An 18,878-nucleotide genomic window follows, 5' to 3' on the forward strand; every position below is an offset into this window, starting at 1 on the left:
CTTGGGGGTGTCCTTGGGCTGTGGTCATCATGTCCGGATTCCTCCTGGTGAGAGCCATCAGAACCTGTCGGCTTGGGGCTCTCTGCTTCATGGCTAGGCTCAGCATGTCCCGAGTCCTCCTGGTGAGAGCCTTCAGAACCTGTCGGCTTGGGGGTCTCCGCTTGATGGCTGGGGTCGCCATGTCCGGATTCTCCATGTTCCTTAGGTTCCTCAGGTTGAGCAGCGGGAGTGTTCACCTCCGCCGGCTGCTGGGGAGCGTGTGTGGCCTCAGAGTGGCCCTGCAAAGTGCGGACAACGGTGTGCACCACTTCGCGAGTCAAAGTGGTGCACGTAGGAACAGGCTCCTTATGCTCCTCCTCAGGGTGTTCCACCGGCTGGGCGGGTTGATGTTCAACCGGCTTCGAAGGTTCCTCCTGATCGTCAGCAGGCTCTGACGGTTCTTCCTGATGATTCTCGCCAGGCTCTTCATGCCCACCCTCATGGTGCTCATGATGGTGAGGTGCACCAACGGTTTCGTTGACGTCAGAGTGCACCTTAACAGAGTGGTCATCAATATTCGCGGAATTGGTCTTCGAGTCAACCGAGTTCGAGACTTGCGTGTTGGCTGTGTTCCCAGTGTCCACCGTACCAGGTTCAGCAGCCGAGTCGGCGTCTGGTCGATACGCACGTTTGTGGTGGCCCTCTTGACCATCGTGGCCATGCGACTCATGAGGACCGCCGTGAGGGGGTGCGACGTGAACGTTTGTATGCTTGTCCACGTCGACTGAGTGGTTGTCCCCATTGTAGTTGTTCACCTCATTGTGGAATTCGTTCGTGAAAGTGAAGTCTGCATCGTTACCAGTGTCAATCGTTGACGGTCCGTGTGGCTCTTCCTCGTCCCGGCGTTTATGCTCGGGTCCGTGTCCGCCATGTCCATGAGGATGAGGTGGAGGTGTCACAATATTGGTGTTCTTATGAACATCGAGTGAATGGTCATCAAGGTTGGCGTTGTTCACTTCGTTGGTAAACTCATTGTCAAAGTCGAAGCTCGCCGAGTTACCACTGTCGATGACACCGCCGCGCTTTTGGTGTCCGTGTGCTCCCTCCCCTTCTCCGTGACCATCGTGGCCACCATGTTCCGGGCCATGTGGACCACCGTGAGGGTGGGGCGGGGCCTTGATAATGTTGGTCTCGGTGTGCACATCGGCGGAGTGGTCGTCCTTGTTGAAGTTGTCCACCTCGTTGGAGAACTGGTTACTGAAGCCTACTCCCACACCGTTGCCGGTATCAACCGTGGGGCGTCCACCGAGCCCCTGGGCACTAGCCATCGCAGCCAGCATCGCGATGGGAATACCATTCTGAAGTCCCTTCATCTTGCTTGCGTTATTATCCCTTTCGGCGTCCACTAAATCTAAAAGAGCGACAACGGACTGAACAGGCACAGCCTCGATTAATATTAATTAAGGAAAGTAACTGAAAGAAAGACTTTTGATTAGGCCTTGGGACTTCTCGATTCCTCCTCCACGAGGGCTGGACAAGGTTGACCTTTTTATCATCCCAATAACATCAACCCATCCTCCGACCACTTGGTATGTCGGTCTCCCCTTGGGCGCCACAAACAAACACCGAGTGACTGTTGTCCAGCTGAGAATGCCCCCAAAGAATGGGCCTTGCTGGGCCTAAGCCTTGTTTTTCACATCTTGTTACGTCCAGGCTTGATCGAATTGCCCGGTCGCACATTCCTCACTTCGTGGCTTTGAAGGGACCGGTATGCTCTGCACGCCTTGTTTGTCGGAGAACCCCTGCCTCGACCGTCATCTGGCCCATGCCCCTGTTCGAGTCGTCGAGCAGGATTCGCGTCGCGTTGGTCCTGTAAAAAGGAGAGGATCGCAAAGCATTGACCTTGCGGAAATCTGGGCCCTTTTGACGCAATCAAGGACGTGGACGATGGTATCTGCAGAAACCTTGACAGTCACTTTTGGTCAACGTGACTGCAAGCACCTGACACCACATTCCGCACGTGGCGCCAAAACAATTCTTTTTCTACGGAGACGAACTACGGTCCATTCTACAGCAGGCGTGGCTGAAAGGTCTCTCCAGTAACATTCTCATATTGCAGCTAAGTGGACTTGTGGACATCACAGATATTTTCCAAGTCGATATGTATCCCGTCATCGACATTCACCCCTCATCGCCCTCACTGAAGAGGACCCAACGAAAGGCAAACTTCCTATCGAGGAGTTTTTGTTCTCCAGAACCAATCAGTCCGTAGACCGAAGGCAACACGTCGCCGTGGGATAAAGACTGGACGACGGTCGTGGCAGGTTCTGTTAAAGCTTTTCGATGTAATGAAGAAAAAGAAGAAAAAAAATCCCAAAGGAATGCTCGTGATCGGCCTTTTTGTAGCACCTGTGGGTCACGTGTTATGGACCGACGTTCTTCCGCCGCCAGGCACCCTATCTAGGCGATCAGGCACCGATCTACGAATGGTAGCCGAGCCAGGCCACAGGCCCACTCCAGTTTTGTTCAGAGTTAAGAATACGAGTGATCTTATTTCTTGGCTGTCATCGACTAATTCTCTCTCACATGAAGGAAATGTCACTATCACGGTCGAAGTCCACGCGTCTGGACCATTGCCTGGGCCGATCAAGCGACATATAGTTACACGGTAATCCCAGTCGCACGCCCGTTCGGGGTATTCTGCCATCCCTTTTCCTTCTGTTGTCGCCCCTTGTTCGTCCGGTCCACTGTGCCGGAAGTCTTTCGCAGAATAGCTACCCCAGCGTGCATGGGGAGAAGTGAAGAATATGGAATTCGTAAGCAGTTGTCAAAAAAAAACCTGTTTGAAGCACTAGAAACCGAGTCAGACCTGGCCGCGTTGCTCATCGTCAAAGAACATACGCACTCAGGATCCAATAGCCCCCTGTTGGTGGTTCGACTTCCACACCCCTCCCCCAACGGCCGCCGTAATGCCCAGGGCAATAGCCACCATTGTCCCCACGATGACAATGGCAATGACCGCCTTCACGGCTATTCTTTGCTTCTTCGGCAATGCTCTGAGCCAGTCACAATGTCTCTTCTTCTCCGTCCAGAGTTTCGAACTGCGGCGATTGTCCGACTCCCCGGATGGTCGATATGCACTGGCGCCGGTTTCCAGGTCATCGGCGTTGGGTACTTTCAGAGCGGCATTCGGGGTCTGTCCGGTGAAGTTTTGCGTCGCATGGCGATAAAAAGGTGAGTAGGGCTTTGCATTGATTGTAGGATCGTAATCTGGAACCGCGGGGCTGGGAGGCGACACGAGAGCTTCGGCTTCTGGGCCGCCCTTGAAGCTTTTTGGGGATGTGACACGCCCGAGGGCAGCGAGTGCGGACGGCGCCATCTTTCAGGATTGTTTGCGAACACAGATGGGTAGGGACAGGTTGTATACAAGAGGGTTGGCCAGGGCAGTCGTAGGAGGTTCACCCTGCAAATCCTTCCCAGAAAAGACGAAACCAAAATAAGGAGCGACACAGCGCAGTAATAAAGAGTGAAACAATAAACTTCCGCCGTTTCAGCCCTCAGTCCATCTTGGGAAGGGCCGATGACGACTTCCTTTTGGTGTATTGGGTTCTACTTGGGATGAATTCAGGAAAAGGAGTCGACGTCAGGATTTGTCCAAGATTAATTCATCTGCTGGCGATGGGAAGTTATTATCCACCTGCCAGCGTGGTCCAGTTGGTTTCAAGCCATGCATTTTCGTTGCTATTTCCAGGGGAAATCCATTCCTCATCTCCCCTGGGGCCAATCAGGGGGTGATCTGAGATTGCCCAGGCAATATACGTCGTGCACTAGTCTTGATCGGGGTTAGGGTAATGTGGCGCATGTTCTCTTATTTGACATCATGCGCCACAGTTGTGGGGTGTATATGATCTGTATCTCAACCCTCGCTCATCTCAACTTGGAGTCTGCGAGTGGACTGAGTGCATTGAGTGCATTACGCAAGAACAATGGTTTGTTATTACATATCAAATACCTATTGAAAGTATAGCCAACAATACTAAGTGGATTCCTTTCTCCGTAGGGCAGATCCCCACTGGTTATTAGTACTGCAATGTTGGTAATATATATCCGGTTGATCATTATATATCTTACATTGCTTCATATATATCAATACAACCACACAATGTGATATTATGTCGCTTCCACTTAAACATCACTTTATCTTTGAAAGACTTATTTCTTAACATCTTGATTTAATTTTTTTTTTAAGTTTAGTATCTGTTTCACACCCTTATGTGTTCCCCGATCTCTTTATTAACCGAGCTGACCCCTATATCAACCAGAGGAAGTACTCAACCTGATTTTCCTCCAATAGCTCCAAGGCTGCAAGATTTCCCATAACCAGCGATCCTCTACATCACCACGCAGGATTACCGACCAGAATACACCATTATTTAGGCAGCCGCCATTCTCACCATGGCATCGAAGCGCCAATTTTACCGCATTGAGCCACACTCCAGGGCAGAGGCGAGAAAAGTTAGCAATTGCGCCATTACTTAAGCTCGCTACTAGGCGCCTTGGCAGAACGTTGCCAATAGTCTAATTCCCTCGCCCACTTCTCCTATTCTTCTTTCGTGCCCCAAACCCAACGTAGAAACGAATACGACCCCAATTACCTCATAGCGACCAGTATATCAATAACATTACGAATCTCAACCATCAACAAGGCCACGTTAGCGAGAATACTTCCCAGACCCTCCATGGCAACGATGGGAATGAGTTGCACGTCACGCCAAGGAGTCGCGTCGGAAAGGAATGTCTCGTCTCAACCATGGTCAGTCCAGGAATGTCGGGACAAAAAAAAGTAGAAGAATGAAGGGCAACAGACCTTCGTCCAGGTTATGATTCAGGGGTCGCCGAAAAGTGGAACGAGCTTTTATCCCTTGATTGCCCCTGACAGGTATCCTGTCGAATGCTCGAAAACTTGTCGTGTTGTGCCCTAGTACCGCAAAAGGCAGTTGTCCTACTGTCCAGGTGTACTTAAAATAAGTCGTGGAAATGGACATCTTCGCCCTACGGAGTATATCGCTCAAGACACCAGTTCTCGACTTGTCTGCTCGCCCGCAAGGGCAGCCCCTTTCGTACCTTTCCAGCGCCCGATTTTCTGCGCGAGAAATGGGTCTAGACAATAATTGTTTTCTGATGCATGACCCAAGATCATGAAGTATAGCGCACATCAGACATCCCGATGTTCTCCATATCAGGATACCCTCCGACTCTTTTCATACCCCTCTAGGCGTCACACGGATAAACGAGCTTGTACGCAAGTCTGAGCACTATACACAACTCTCTTCTAATTCTACATGCTTCAATATACGTAGCTCTTCTTTAAGAGGTTATATACTGTTGAGCTCATCGTCTAAGTATACATCGAGTGCCCAAGGCTAAAAGTCTAGGGTTTCAAAATCTGCACCGAACCCGCAGTGCGGGTCGGAGCCGAGATCGGACCCGCACCAGTTTCGGACCGTTGCAGATTCAATCGATCCAATACAACAAATTCTTATCAGAATTATGAAACTCGGTTCTACCTGGTGACCCTGTGGAAAATCCTAGTTGTATTTTAATTGAAAGGAGGTCTGATTGTTCTAATTTAGCGGTCTTTACAGCTTCGAGTAGACTAAAGATTAGATGATCCGGTCAAAACCTAGTTAGTTATACCATAGGGCTTCCTAGGCGGGTTGGTGGATCTAGGGAATTGAGCTGAAGGAGCAATGATTCTGGCTGAGAGTTCGGTAATTAAATCAGGAACCGAGTTGAGCTTTACACAGCCACGGCTAGTTTCTATAACCAGATACATTTGCCGACAACTTTGAAGTCGCGTCAGCATGAGCTAAGAGATTGTTCACTGACAACTTGCATGTTCAAGTGTAGTCTGTGTTGGAGAAGACTTCTGGGGACTTTTCTTTCTTCTTTCCCTTTTACTCGAGGTTTTCTACCCTATCGGTAGCTTGCATGATACTGATTTAGAATGCACAATGCATCAGTTGTACAAGTAATGGTAGAGATTCAGAGGGGTGCTATGATTGAACGGTCATGAAAGGCGTAGATGTAAACTACGCCTGGTAGATATTCCATGAACAGAAAAAATATCCCTATACACTCCTAGCAGCGAAATATCAGAGTGACTGGCAAAGCCATATCAAGATAATATAGAATCCGATCTCGATACATATAGCAGAGGTGGCCTCATACTTTGCCGCCGTTTGCAATTCACTTATATACTTCCACTCATTTACTGCAACCCCCATTAGACTAAGTGGAGGTCCTCAGTCCAAATCAATTGCGGTAAAGGCATTCTCAAGTTACCCTTGGGTCTCTAGTTACAAACATCTCATGCTTCATCCCTCAACATCCCCACCATACAGAACAATAAGCCTCGTAAACAACCCCCAAACCACCCCCCAAAAAAGCGAAAAAGAAAAAAAAAAAAAAGAAACAAAAGAAAGAGACGGGATCATCTATACGCCCCCTCATACTTAACCGGTGCATTCCTCTCCCTCCACTCCCTCAAAACCTCCGGATACTCCATCGGCGGAATCATGCCATTAATCCTCCAGTTATCTCTCGGATGCTCATAGATATTATACTCCCATTTCATGCCCTTCGGGTCCAGAATGGGCCCCACAATATCATTGACCTTCCGAATGAACTCATCTCGCAGATCCTCAGAATCGATCTTGCTGGCCGCGTGATCCATGTGGAAGAACACGGCGTTCGGGGGGTATTCACCCCCGCTGTAGAAATTGCCCTCGCCGGTCTCGTGGAAGAAGACGTTCACCCAGAAGGCGGGGATGCCGAAGCCGATGTAAAGGTCTGTTACTTTTCTGGCGATGGTGCCTTTTTCCTCTTGCGTGAGGGTGTTGGGGGATAGGTAGAAGGTCCAGCGGGGCATTGTTCGTGTTTGCTTGGTTATGACTTATGTGGAGGGGTATGAATGAGATAGTGTGATTCTCTTGGGAGATAAGACTCGGGTTTAATGTTCTGTATAAGCCATGGGGTATATATAGTAGTTGTAGGACAGGCATATGCTGTAGACTCAGTACAGTTATCATTCGGTAGTTCATTTCCGGGATTACTGATACTCCCGCCTATATCCAATCCATCGCGGGGACACAGCACAATCGCCGAGGTGAAAAAACATCGATATGAGAAGAGAGTCTACTTAATTTGACAAATCCAATAAATTCGGAAGAAGCCTACCGAGGGTCCCTACCGGCCATGACATTTGACCTCACTTTCCCTTCTGTGGACAGTTTATTTAAACACGCCCGGGGCCACCAGGAGATAACTACCAGGAATAACAGGACACACACACCAGTCCTACTCCGACATCTACCTCCAAAACCATGAGTTCACACCTCCGAGCCGACGTATGGGTCTCCTCGCGTCTGCCCATCGCCATACAGCGAGAGGGGCAAACAAGCGCCTTCTCCCCAATCTCCTGCACCCTTATCCACGGCACCAACGAGGCTGTCCTAGTCGACACCCCGATCTCGATCACCCAGACCGAAGAACTAATCCAATGGATCGAAGCCACCGCACCCGGAAAAACACTCAAGTACATCTACATCACGCACGGGCACGGCGACCACTGGTTCGGGATCCCGGTGCTCCTACAGCGATGGCCATCCGCACGGGCAATCGCCACTCCAGCAACCGTGGCACATTCGCAAGGCCAGCTTGAGCCAGACAAGTTCGTCAATATCTGGACGCGGTTCTTCCCGGCCCAGATCTATCAGCCGCAGAAGACGGCCGAACCGTGGCCGTCTACTACCTTCACGATGGAGGATCATGTATTTCGGATCGTAGATGTGGGACACACGGACACGCATGACTCGACGGTTCTGTGGGTTCCTGATCTGCGTCTCGTCGTGGCGGGTGACGTTGTGTATGGCGATGTGCACCAGTTCTTCGGGGAGGCGGATACGACGAGCAAACGCCGGGAATGGCTGAGGGCGTTGGATACGATCGAGGCGCTTGAGCCTCATATTGTGGTTGCGGGGCATAAGAGGGCTGGGACGGTGGATGGCGTGTTTAATATCCAGAGTACGAGACGATATATCCATGCGTTTGAGGATGCGGCTTCGACGGCGTCGAGCCCTGAGGAGCTCTATCGCAGGATGCAGGAGTTGTTCCCGTCGAGGATTAACCCACACGCCATTCTAGCGGGTGCGAAGGCGGCATTTGGACAGAATGCGTATGAATTCAAAGAGGCTTCGTGATGTCTGTTTTGCGATGTAATTTGTATTTGTTGAGAGTTAGGATTGATGTTCTAGCATAATGCAACCATGCCATGAATCTCTCGTCATCAACATCGTCATGCGTCTCTAGTCATACTTCTAATGGCTCCGGATGCTCCGCGGAGTCTGCAGACTCACATCCCCCTCCACGTCGACCCGCATCGGCTCCATCTCGTCCATGTCGTCGTCCTCGCCCCAGAAGTCTTTCAGGTCCTCGACTCTCCACGCTGTCGCCCAGCCGGTCTCGCGCTCGACACGCGTTAATGTTTCGATGATGGCTGTGTGCTCGGAGTGGTGTGACATGGCTTTCCCGGCTAGCCAGAGTGGTTGTAGGGCGTTTGTCCAGCAGCCGCTGATATAGAGCTTAGTACTCTTTCGACTGGAATGAGCGCAATAAACTTACTGGTGAGTGTTCGAAGCGGAGATCGCACAGATCTGTCTAGCGTGCCAGAGGACGGATTTCTAGAGTTGTATTAGCGTGAATTTCAACCAAGCCTTCAGAGAACAGAAACAATACCGGTCGTCGGGAGAGAGAAAGAGTCTTCGGCTTGCGCTGAAGCAACAGTAACGCACACGTATGATACAATTGATTGCCAGAGACTAGCCGCGTCAGTATATAAGCGAGAGAAATGGGCTCGAAAGAAAAAGGAAGAAAAGAAAACATACTAGCAGCTCCATTCCCATACAAAACCGTCGGAAACGGCATCGGCCCTGCTGAAGCCGGTATGACGAAGATCGACTTCATCTGGTTCGGCCGGTTATCGTACCACTCTTCGACGCTGTCGAAAAGACGCGTCCAGCGGTGCACGTACGTGTCTCGATCGTCGGGACTGCCGAGGTATTGACACGATACACAGGATGGCGGGAGTTGGGAGGAGGGGTTGAAGAGAACGCCGAGGGTCTGGGCGCAGAGGTAGACGGTGTAGTTTGCGTAGGTGTCGAAGGCAGATATGTTGGAGGCGAGGAAGTGCTGGGAGGCTTCGGCCGGACTCATGTTCTTGGGAATCCAGTGGTGGATGGGGATGATGGTCTCTTCCTCGGAGATGAGGCCGCCGCAGACATCTGATCTATTAGAAACAATGCTGTTGCATGAGAGTGGGGTATACTTACCCATTCGCGCGAAGCACCAGAAGAGGGCTTGTTCTTCTTTCCCAGAGAATCCGTTGATCTCAGCTGCTTGGATTAGATATGCGCAGCCGTCTAGATGGCGGCGCCATTCTTTGGGATTGCCTGTCGGATGTTAGGTGTGTTGGGTTGAAAAGGGTGGACAAGCGTACAGCTTAGCATTTCCAATACACATAGAATCACACATGACGCTATCACTGGTGTCGTCTTGCTCTCTAGCTCCGGGAGGAGGAGATGGATTGCCTCCTGGTACAGGGAAAGGCTTTCTGACTGGGACTTCTGGTTCTGTTTCCGCTCGATCTGGCGGGCAGATAAGGCCAAGATAGAATAGCGAAGATGTGGCACTGACTTGGCCATTTGAGGGTAGGTCGAGGCAAAGTGACGATGGTTGTCGAACATGTCAAGCTGCTCGGTCAGTACGAGGTAGATGCAGCGACATGGGACAACTACACACCCATAGACAAATCTCATTGAGATAGTTCTGCCACAGCACATTTTCCCGAGCTGGTGAGAGTTCAAACGGGCGTCTTGGTCTCGAGTAGTGGCTAACTTGACTCGGATGCAGCTCATTGGGAGTCACTGCCCCGGACTCTGGAACTGACGCTGGCGAGCTACACCGACTGGGGATGTCCGGTCGGGCAGTCCAGAGCTGGCGGTTCCGCAGCGTAGTGTGAAGCGCCTCATAGGCGGATCCAGGCAGAAAGACATCATTAGTGAAGTTGACTGGATCGGAGAAGACGCTGTGATCGAAGAGAGGTGAGGTAATAGCTTGGTAAGGCTCCTGGGCAGTTTGAGGGAAGGATGCTGCATGGTTGGAGAAATTCCGTAATGCAGCGAGCTCATCTATAACAAATTCAGGACTGGAATGCATATATGGGTGGTTAGGTGAAGTGTTATGGGCAATATGATTGGGAAGATCGTTAGTCGCCTCATCGTTGCGGCCGCCATCGCCTTCATGGTTGCGGACCTCCGCAGCCGGGTAAAAGGAAGCATTACTCGACAGCGACGGGGAAAGGCCCGGATCATCGCAATGATTGAAGTCAGCCTGAGGTAATTGAGCCTGAGCCTGATCCGGATAAGTAACAGGTAGCGGCGAAGGCGCGGAGGCCTCCTCCTGCTGGGGTTGAGGGGATGGCGCCCTCTCGGGCATCGGCTGCTCTTTACGAGCACGCTCTTTTCGGGCCGAAGGAGGGTCGACATTCAATATCTACTCGGTCAGACAAGGACGGCTTTCCTTGCAGCAGCAACCCACCTTGAATTTACTCTGCCGACTATTCCGACCAACCGATTGGTTCATGGACGGATGGCCGGGCTCGAGGACTTTGATATTGGCCTCCCGGAAGGAGCCTAGTACACGCCATTGGCACTTCTCTCCGCGCCGTCTGCAGCCGGTGCATGTTGGCTTGGACTCGTCACCTAGGCTATCGTGAGCTTTTAGAAAAGTACTAAATTCCGGGGGATTGTCCCACATTTTCGTCTGCGTCTACTGCAGTTGATACAGCCGGTGCGTGTACGCTTCCGGGGAGCATGACGCAAGGAGTCAGTGTCCTGAGGCATGGTGGTCATTGTGATTGAGGTGATTGAGGGACTAACTACCATCATGATACGGGGAAAGGAATCGAAAGTCTATAATTACCTGAAAAAGTAAGTTTGGGGTCGTCGACAGCGTGTCGGGCGGATTACCGGATCGGGAACCGATAACCGCCACCGGGTTTGATCAAATGTGGGGAAAACACGGAGATGGCCTCTGGAATCTCTGCGGTGGGTCGTCCCAAATTTCATTCTTATTTATTTATCCGGCTATCGTACGATGGAGTAGGTTACGTAGAACCAGGGATGCAGGTTAGGTGCTGCAGAGCCGTGGTTCATGTCTTGAGCGAGACTTAAGACTAATGATCTGAAACTATTAGGGTTCAGTTGGATGCAGTTGGAATTTGTTGGAGATTTTAAGGCTCTAGAGTACGCATATTGCAGCAGAGATACTTGATATGTCTTGTCTTATGTCTGGCAGTGTAGTATTTATTAAGAATATACAGAAAAATGAAGACATGGAGACATTCCATTATTGTACACTAACTCATAGCACCGCTGAGTTTAAGCCCTGCGACACCCCGGAAACAGAAAAGAAAACTAAATAATCTATTCGACATGCTGGACACCAGCAAGCTCTGGGTCCTTCTCTCCCAGACGACGCTCGGCGTCGCCGGCAGTTCCCATCGATGCGTGCCAATGAAGCTTCACCTTCTCGCCAGTGAACAAGTGGTCGATTTGTTCCAGAGTGAGGTTGCGCGTCTCAGGGTAGAAGAAGTAAATCAGAGGGATGAAGCAGAAGTTGAACACTGCTACTGTTAGCAACTGGTAGTGTATACAGATGCGTAGTACATACCTGCAAAGTAGATATACGTGCGATACCCAACGTTGTCAATGCTGACCGGAGTGATTTCTACTACCAAGAAAGTGAAGATCCCTGGACTCATTAGCATGACACATCGCAGATAACTGGGATAAACGTACAGTTGGTTGCCGTCGCCAATGCTGCGGATCGGGTACGAGTAGCCAACGGGGAGTATTCCGCAGGCACTGCCGATGATTAGTATGCTGAATCGGATCTGGATAATGAAAGATAAACATACAGAGCCATGGAATGGCAAGTAATCCCACTCCAAAGAAGAAGTTGAAAAGGAATAGCATCACGGTGGCTACCAGACCAGCGGCATGGCCACCGTCCGCCACTGTGCCGGCCAGAATAGCCATGCACGCCCCTTGTCCAACCACAGCGAAAAGCATCAGCTTCCGTCGACCGAGCCTGCAAAATTAGTTCTGTCCTTCATACAGAGGAATAGTACTCAACGTACCGATCAATCGTCCAGATAGGGACCAGAGTGGACACAAAGTACGCCACGCCATTGAAGCCTGCCAACAGCAGCGCTAAGTTATGGGTCATACCGACAGACTTTTCGAAGATAACGGTATTGTACTGCTTGCATTAGACCGTAAGTTCTCCAGGCATGGACAGCTACTCACATATGTGATCAGGTTCACACCGGACAACTGTTGCATCATCTGTCCGCCCATACCCAATAGTGTCCGGTACAGAAACTTCTGAGGACCGTTCTTGAACACCATCATGAAAGAGCTCTCTTCTGTAGCGGATTGTTCCTCCCGGATAGCTTGTGTAATTTCGGCGACATCTTGATTGATGACTGGGTCGTCCTCCCCGATGTTGCGGGCATTAGGCTGGAGAGACCAAATGATACGGCGGGCGTCGCTTTCTCGGCCATGGGCAATAAGCTGGGCTGTCAGTTAAGAAATCATTGATAGAAAAGTAGCAACTTACCCAACGAGGTGACTCGGGCAAGGCAAGGATACCGATAAAAGTGAGGATAGCGAAGAGAATCTGAAGGGCTAGAGGGAACCGAAATTGAGCATCGTTCTTGACGTAGCTCATGCCATAGTCTGTTTTGTCAGAGGTTGCCGAGAGAAAGAGAAAGGGGGAGCATAGCCCTGAACTTACCGACCCAGTACGCAGTCATAACACCGAAAATATTGATACACAATTCAATAGCGAGCTATAACACGTCAGTATAAGACGAGCTACGCTGAAGGCGGAGACTTACCCCTTTCCCGCGGCTCTCAGGCTTACTCAGTTCGGAATGCCAAACCGCTATTGAACGTTAGCTGGTCCACCGCACTCGAAGGTCACAAGGAAAGTACGTACGGATGGTACTAGTGTTGAGTCCGTTTCCGACACCTGCCACAATTCGACCAACGATCATATGGGGAATACCATAAGCGGTGGCTTGTAGGGCAGCACCAATTGAGAGGATGACACAGCCAGCCATGATACACATGCGACGTCCAACCTTCTCACCCCAAACCAGGGCCATAATGGCACCCAGGAAACAACCCTATGAAAGTCAGACCTAGCTGACAGGAAGGCGAGGGTGACTCACAATCTCATAGATAGCGACACTGATACTTCGTTAGCCCTAGCCCAAAGATCACGCTGGTGAAACTTACACAGTTCCTTGCAAAGTCGGGCTACCAGTGCCACCAGTGGTGGTATCAATCTCGGGAAACGTGTGAACGAATGCATCTCCTGACAAGAGACCTGACATGACACCTTGGTCATAACCGAAACTGTTCAGTCAGTACATACATCTTAATGTGAGGGCATACACATAGTCTCACAGAAGGAAGCCACTGCCAGCAGTGGCCGTAATGGCCATCGTCAGCGGCTTTCCAACAAGAAAAGTCATTATGGCCGCCGGTCTAATTCTCGTTGTGACTTATGTGTGTACACCACGGAGAAACAATCAGGTTCATGGGACTACTTCTACTTTTATATATCGTTCTACCCCGGAAAAAATTCGGACGTCATAGCTTGAACTTTTCCGTGTGTTTTCGTGCCAACAGCCTACGAATTGCGGGGCCCCGGGGAAGGTTCTCGGAGGCGTAACAAGGAAAATGGCGCAGGATTTAAACTTTCGTAGAGTTCTTCCCTAACTTGTACACTCCAGCCTATCACTGTTGCGCTTCTGTAGTCTACAATCCTAACTATCAGCCCCCTTGTTTTGGAATATCCGAGTGAAGAAGCCCCCGATGCATTAATAGTGCTCAGACCATTGAATTTCCCATGGGGGCTAATTCCCACCGAAGAGGGTCGAGATACCGGGGTACCTGGCAACAGTAGTACCTGATCCCGGTGCCGGTCAACTTCCGGGGTGGACTCCAGCCGACGCTTCGGTACCACGGCCCGATTTCCTAAAACAGCAGTCATTAGCGCCTGCAGAATGGATCCACACGCCACCCCCCGGACTTCCCCCATATTACCCTTTCTGGACCAAATAGGCGCCCTCTGCTGGGATAACCCCCATGGGTAAACACAACCATCGGTCGGGGTAGTACCGCGTCCACCATGAGCAGCGTACCTGATCTTCGGTTGGCCGACCAAAGAACTCATGTGGATAAGCATCCCCAAGCAATATGATGAAACATGCAGCTCTCCATGCTCGAATCGGCCGTCCTACTAGTTTAGTCGTGGATAAGCGCCAGAGAGCCAGCATCACAAACATATATATGAGTCCCCCAATTTTCCAACCACTCGCTCCTGCTCTTCCAGACACAATAATCTCTCAAATACACTCACAACACCAAAATGGCCCCCTCCGCAGTCCCCGAGAACACGACAGCCGTCGCCCCGGAATCTATCCAGAATCCCGCCGTGGCTCGCACCGGCGACCTCTTCTCTCTCGGCAACCGCACAGTCGTGATCACCGGCGGCGGTCGCGGACTCGGAATCGTCCTTGCAGCAGCCGTCCTCGAAGCCGGCGGAGATGTCGCATGTCTGGACCTCCTGCCCACGCCCAGCGCCGAGGAATGGGCCACCGTGCAGAAGCTGGCTTCCGCGCGTGGACTGCAAGCCACATACATGCAGTGTGACATCACCAACGAGGAGCTGACGAAGGACGCGCTTGAGAAGATCGCCGCCGAGGGTCTGAAGCGGAACATGCCCTTGCGGGGCGCGATCACCTGCGCGGGAATTCAGCAGATGGTGCCGGCGCTGGACTACCCGATCGACGGATGGAGGAAGATGCTGGATGTCAAGTAAGCCTTCATTTAACCACCTATAAAGTTACTTAGATACTAATTGACTCTGCGCAGCGTCATCGGAACCTTCATCCCGGCCAAGCACTGCGCACGCATCTTCAAGGAGCAGAACACCCCCGGAAGTATCGTGATGATCGCTTCGATGTCGGGCCAGATCGCCAACCGCGGCCTGACATGTACCGCCTACAACTCGTCCAAGGCCGCCGTTCACCAGATGTGTCGCTCTGTGGCTCAGGAATGGGGCCAGTATGGTATTCGTGTGAACACGCTGTCCGCCGGTGTAAGTTTTACTTTCTACTCCATGGCTGTCGTTCTGGCTCGCAATGCTAATTGAATACCCAGTACATCCGCACGGCTATGACCGATGCGCTCCTCAAGGAAAAGCCGGAGGTCGAGGAGACTTGGATGCGTGGTGCCCTGCTCGGCCGCTTGGGTGTTCCCGAGGACTTCAAGGCGCCCACAGTTTACATGCTCGCTGATGGCAGCGGCTGGATGACTGGAACGGACTTGAGGGTCGATGGTGGTCACTGTGCTTCTGCTTAATGATTCATGAGGTCTTGCGAAGATGGCATGGTTCGGCGTTTTTATATGGGTTATACATTACTACATAGATATTCATAGATAAAATTATATGGTTAACTTTAGATACTTTGATTTATGCAGTGGTGTGGTCGCCATTTGCTTGGCCTCGGTAGATATCTGTGCTTTACATTGAAACGGACTTGAGAGGCACAGGCTACAGTAACTTTCTTACAAAGTGATGTATTGGAGTAATATTTCTGCTTTGTCTTGGAATGGTGTATGTCAAGTTGATCTCGTTCTATTGACTTGCAACCTCTAACTCCCATGAGCCTCCAGCAATGCCTGTTGCAGTTCCTTTCACTAGAGAAATACGCTCGCCATCCGTCGAAACCAATGCTCCTTCGACACCCGCCAGGTCTACATCACCTGTCGTACCTTGCGGAGTAGTGAAGGTCAACCCCTGATAATCTCCATTTTCCGATCTCTTGAACGTCGTTGAAAAAAGCCCCAAAGCGGTCGTGTATCCCGCATCCACACTTGTCAAATCACCAGGCTGCGGGGCGAACCTCCACGTCGCCCCAGCAGGACCTGTAAGATGTAGTCCAGCCGCGAAGAAACTGAGCGCCGCCGTGGGGCCGGTTGACCAACCATGAGCATGCGATACACGGGCGTCATTAGTATATGGAGCATAGTGGAGAGACCCGTCGGTCGAATAGCCCTCGATGAAAGTCGAGTTCGTCATGCGGGGATCATCTAGCATAAAGCCCCACTGAAGGCGGATAAAGTCGAGCGCTTTCTGGGGTTGGTTTGCGAGGAAGTGGGCCTGTAATTCAAAGCCGCCGATGAAAGGGGATACGCATCTGCGGCCTCGGGGGCTGGTGCGCCGTATTTGCCCCAGCGAGAGCTCAGGGCGGAGGAGATGGTGCTGCTTTGGTTGGCGGAGAGGGTGAGGTTGGCCTTGATGGCCCATGCGTTGCCGTCTTGTGGGTGGAGTGTGGTTGTTTCGTTGTCTTTGTATAAACCGTTGCTGGCATCCCAAAGATTCCTGTTGGCGGCGGATTTGATACCGCTGGCTATTTTGGTCCAGTTGGCATTGGTATGGTTGCTGATGGCTTGGGACAGATCTTGGGCTTCGTTGAGAACGAAATAGAGAATGGCATTCGCTTCGATGTTCTGCTTGGGTTAGCTCTCTGGATATCGCTTGATGAGAACAGAGTGCTTACATGGCCTCCCATTCCGAATCGCAACCAGTCAGAGCTGGCAGTGACGTTGGCAAGTCCAGTGTCATCCACGCTGGAAAGTGCCCATTGCAGGCCTTTCTGGTATTGGCCCCAATACTGAGATAGCCAAGCTCGATCGCCCGAATGCCGGTAGTAGTAAGATACACCAACGAGGCTGTGGAGATGGTAGGTGAAGCTCACAATATCAATGAACGGCTTGCTGGCGTAGGGTAGACGGCCGTCTGGTTTTTGTTGAGAAAGCAGAGTCTCTAGGGCGGTGCGCACACTGTAGAGGTCAGACGTGCTCACGGAAACGCTTTCCAGTGCAATTGACATGTCGCCCGGCCAGATCAGACGGTCCCGTTTTGCACCGTCTGTAAGTGTGCTGCTGCCGTTGGAGATAGTGTAGTTGCTGTACCAAGGGGTGGTGTCCGGGAGAGTGATGTTACTATCCGAGCTAATGATCCCTAAGAACGGCAATGCATTCCCTGTACTTGGATCAATCGTACAAATCTGGTTAGTGTATGCACCCGCGTACCAGACGCGGTTGAGCAGCTCGTCGTTACTGTGGAAGTAGCCCGTGTATGCGCGGAGATCCTGAGATGGGGCAGCTGTATAGTTGATCTGGACATTGCGGACAGATATCGCGGCAGTTGTGTTGGTGACCAGGGTCATGTACCGGAATGCGCCGCGATTGTGTTTCTTTTCTGCGGTGTATGTACCCGGTCCTTGACCGACAGGGAACCATAATGGTGAGTCGAGACCTGAATCAGCTGTGGCATCACAAGCCTGACTGCTGATCCACAAACTAGACTCTGTGAAAGTCACGCCAATGAAGCCATTGCGTGTGGATGAGGACCCAATGTCTAGAGACACAATGCCGGCTATGTTGCGGCCAAAGTCGAACGTGACAGAGGCTGGCCCATCAAATGTAGCATTTCCACCGCTGGATTGCGTCAGAGAGGAGGGGTTTGTAACGGAGCCATTGACCTCGAGAACTTCAAGGGGAACGAGATGTCGTGATGCGGGGGCCAGAATGTATTCGTTGTAAGGCACGCCATAGCAGGCCACAGCTAGAAGAGCTGGGCTTAGGAGCCACGCAGACCAAGGAAGGCGCATTGCGTCTGAAGTGTGCAAACGAGTTCCCGAATCTTGGTCATCGTGTATACTGGCCCTAGGCAAAGTTTTAAATGCAACCCCCGCCCGTAGTTTATCACCGGAGATACTCTCCTCGAAGGGGTCTTCCAGGAAAGGCGGTTGAATTTCGGGGGAATGCTGGCCGAGGCGCAACTATACGCGTAATTACATCCTTTTGAATGCAAACACTATCCTAAGAAAGTGTATCGGGGGATCATCAGGCCGAGTTTCGAAGGGTCGTCTTGTTTCCCCAGAAAATGACGTTGTGTGGGGAGGAATCCGTGCATTGATGTGGGGTTTCCGATGTTCTCCCGATCAAGACTGATTTGATCTCATCGAACCAGGATGCATGTCGGCAGATGAATGCTTGTTCGTCCCGAATCAACCCATTTCCCTACCGATCAGAGCCCGTACGACTCTGTAGAATCCGTCCATATAAAGTCTTTTACATCGGATGCAGCCTTCCACGGTAACTGTGGCTGTCTTTCAGGGGCGAAGAGGATATATACTGCTCATGTCTTCATGGTCTTGCGATACTGCCCCTTGAGGAAAGTTATAGATACAGGATATTCAAAACAAGGATTGGCTATTGTGCTTCGTAGTTCAGTTTGATCGACCGAGATTTCGCCCGCTTTCACTACCGGAACAGAACCTGGACTCCAGTGGTTCATGATAGCCTGCCGACATCGACAAGGCATATGGGCGGGTATGCTATAAATCGTATGCTAAAAGTGGATAGCGTAATCGAAGCACTCCCCGAATATTAACTCAGACACCCGCGGGTTTCCAGTTGAGTTAGTCTCGACGGCTCGTCTTTTGAAAAAGCTTCCATGATATAATGAGTGAGTCATATCTTGCTCGTCGTTTTCTCTATTCAACTCATTCTACCGCCTTTATCGGGTCTTTGGGCAAGCCTTGTGCAACCGGTCCATCAATGCGGACTAAGGGTTTAATCTCTGGACATCCAATCGTCTCGAAATCATCTTTTCATTGCATCACCGAAGTA

General features: G+C 51.1%; 8 protein-coding genes across 8 annotated transcripts; 2 read left to right on the forward strand and 6 right to left on the reverse strand.

The window, feature by feature from the left end:
• ANOM_006135 (GPI anchored protein) lies at nt 1-1,352 on the reverse strand (the record flags this gene model as incomplete). The annotated part of the gene is made up of 1 exon (XM_015551392.1): nt 1-1,352. A coding segment is annotated over one exon (1,352 nt), but the record flags the coding sequence as incomplete, so codon positions are not given.
• Nucleotides 1,353-2,884: 1,532 nt separating this feature from the next.
• ANOM_006136 (uncharacterized protein) lies at nt 2,885-3,358 on the reverse strand (the record flags this gene model as incomplete). Its single annotated transcript, XM_015551393.1, has 1 exon — nt 2,885-3,358. The coding sequence occupies one exon, from the start codon at nt 3,356-3,358 to the stop codon at nt 2,885-2,887; it is 474 nt and encodes a 157-aa protein (XP_015406710.1).
• Nucleotides 3,359-6,472: 3,114 nt separating this feature from the next.
• ANOM_006137 (uncharacterized protein) lies at nt 6,473-6,910 on the reverse strand (the record flags this gene model as incomplete). The annotated part of the gene is made up of 1 exon (XM_015551394.1): nt 6,473-6,910. The coding sequence occupies one exon, from the start codon at nt 6,908-6,910 to the stop codon at nt 6,473-6,475; it is 438 nt and encodes a 145-aa protein (XP_015406709.1).
• Nucleotides 6,911-7,364: 454 nt separating this feature from the next.
• On the forward strand, nt 7,365-8,240 carry ANOM_006138 (MBL fold metallo-hydrolase; the record flags this gene model as incomplete). Its single annotated transcript, XM_015551395.1, has 1 exon — nt 7,365-8,240. One exon carries the CDS (start codon nt 7,365-7,367, stop codon nt 8,238-8,240), a length of 876 nt encoding a protein of 291 aa, XP_015406721.1.
• A 117-nt stretch (nt 8,241-8,357) lies between these two features.
• On the reverse strand, nt 8,358-10,949 carry ANOM_006139 (Zn(II)2Cys6 transcription factor; the record flags this gene model as incomplete). Its single annotated transcript, XM_015551396.1, has 9 exons — nt 8,358-8,610; nt 8,662-8,720; nt 8,776-8,858; nt 8,925-9,320; nt 9,369-9,488; nt 9,536-9,788; nt 9,838-10,590; nt 10,636-10,799; nt 10,853-10,949. The coding sequence occupies 9 exons, from the start codon at nt 10,947-10,949 to the stop codon at nt 8,358-8,360; spliced, it is 2,178 nt and encodes a 725-aa protein (XP_015406720.1).
• Nucleotides 10,950-11,522: 573 nt separating this feature from the next.
• Nucleotides 11,523-13,642, reverse strand: ANOM_006140 (sugar transporter; the record flags this gene model as incomplete). The annotated part of the gene is made up of 13 exons (XM_015551397.1): nt 11,523-11,722; nt 11,770-11,850; nt 11,898-11,963; nt 12,017-12,189; nt 12,239-12,360; nt 12,408-12,674; nt 12,721-12,839; nt 12,898-12,952; nt 13,001-13,047; nt 13,102-13,291; nt 13,337-13,355; nt 13,404-13,523; nt 13,575-13,642. 13 exons carry the CDS (start codon nt 13,640-13,642, stop codon nt 11,523-11,525), a joined length of 1,527 nt encoding a protein of 508 aa, XP_015406716.1.
• An 899-nt stretch (nt 13,643-14,541) lies between these two features.
• On the forward strand, nt 14,542-15,536 carry ANOM_006141 (oxidoreductase, short chain dehydrogenase/reductase family; the record flags this gene model as incomplete). The annotated part of the gene is made up of 3 exons (XM_015551398.1): nt 14,542-14,990; nt 15,048-15,273; nt 15,336-15,536. 3 exons carry the CDS (start codon nt 14,542-14,544, stop codon nt 15,534-15,536), a joined length of 876 nt encoding a protein of 291 aa, XP_015406717.1.
• A 277-nt stretch (nt 15,537-15,813) lies between these two features.
• Nucleotides 15,814-17,854, reverse strand: ANOM_006142 (putative alpha-L-rhamnosidase A; the record flags this gene model as incomplete). Its single annotated transcript, XM_015551399.1, has 3 exons — nt 15,814-16,103; nt 16,286-16,688; nt 16,739-17,854. 3 exons carry the CDS (start codon nt 17,852-17,854, stop codon nt 15,814-15,816), a joined length of 1,809 nt encoding a protein of 602 aa, XP_015406718.1.
• Nucleotides 17,855-18,878: the final 1,024 nt, after the last annotated feature.

Source organism: Aspergillus nomiae, assembly GCF_001204775.2.
Source record: "Aspergillus nomiae NRRL 13137 chromosome Unknown contig00141, whole genome shotgun sequence".
In the NCBI taxonomy this organism is placed as follows: Eukaryota; Fungi; Ascomycota; class Eurotiomycetes; order Eurotiales; family Aspergillaceae; genus Aspergillus; species Aspergillus nomiae.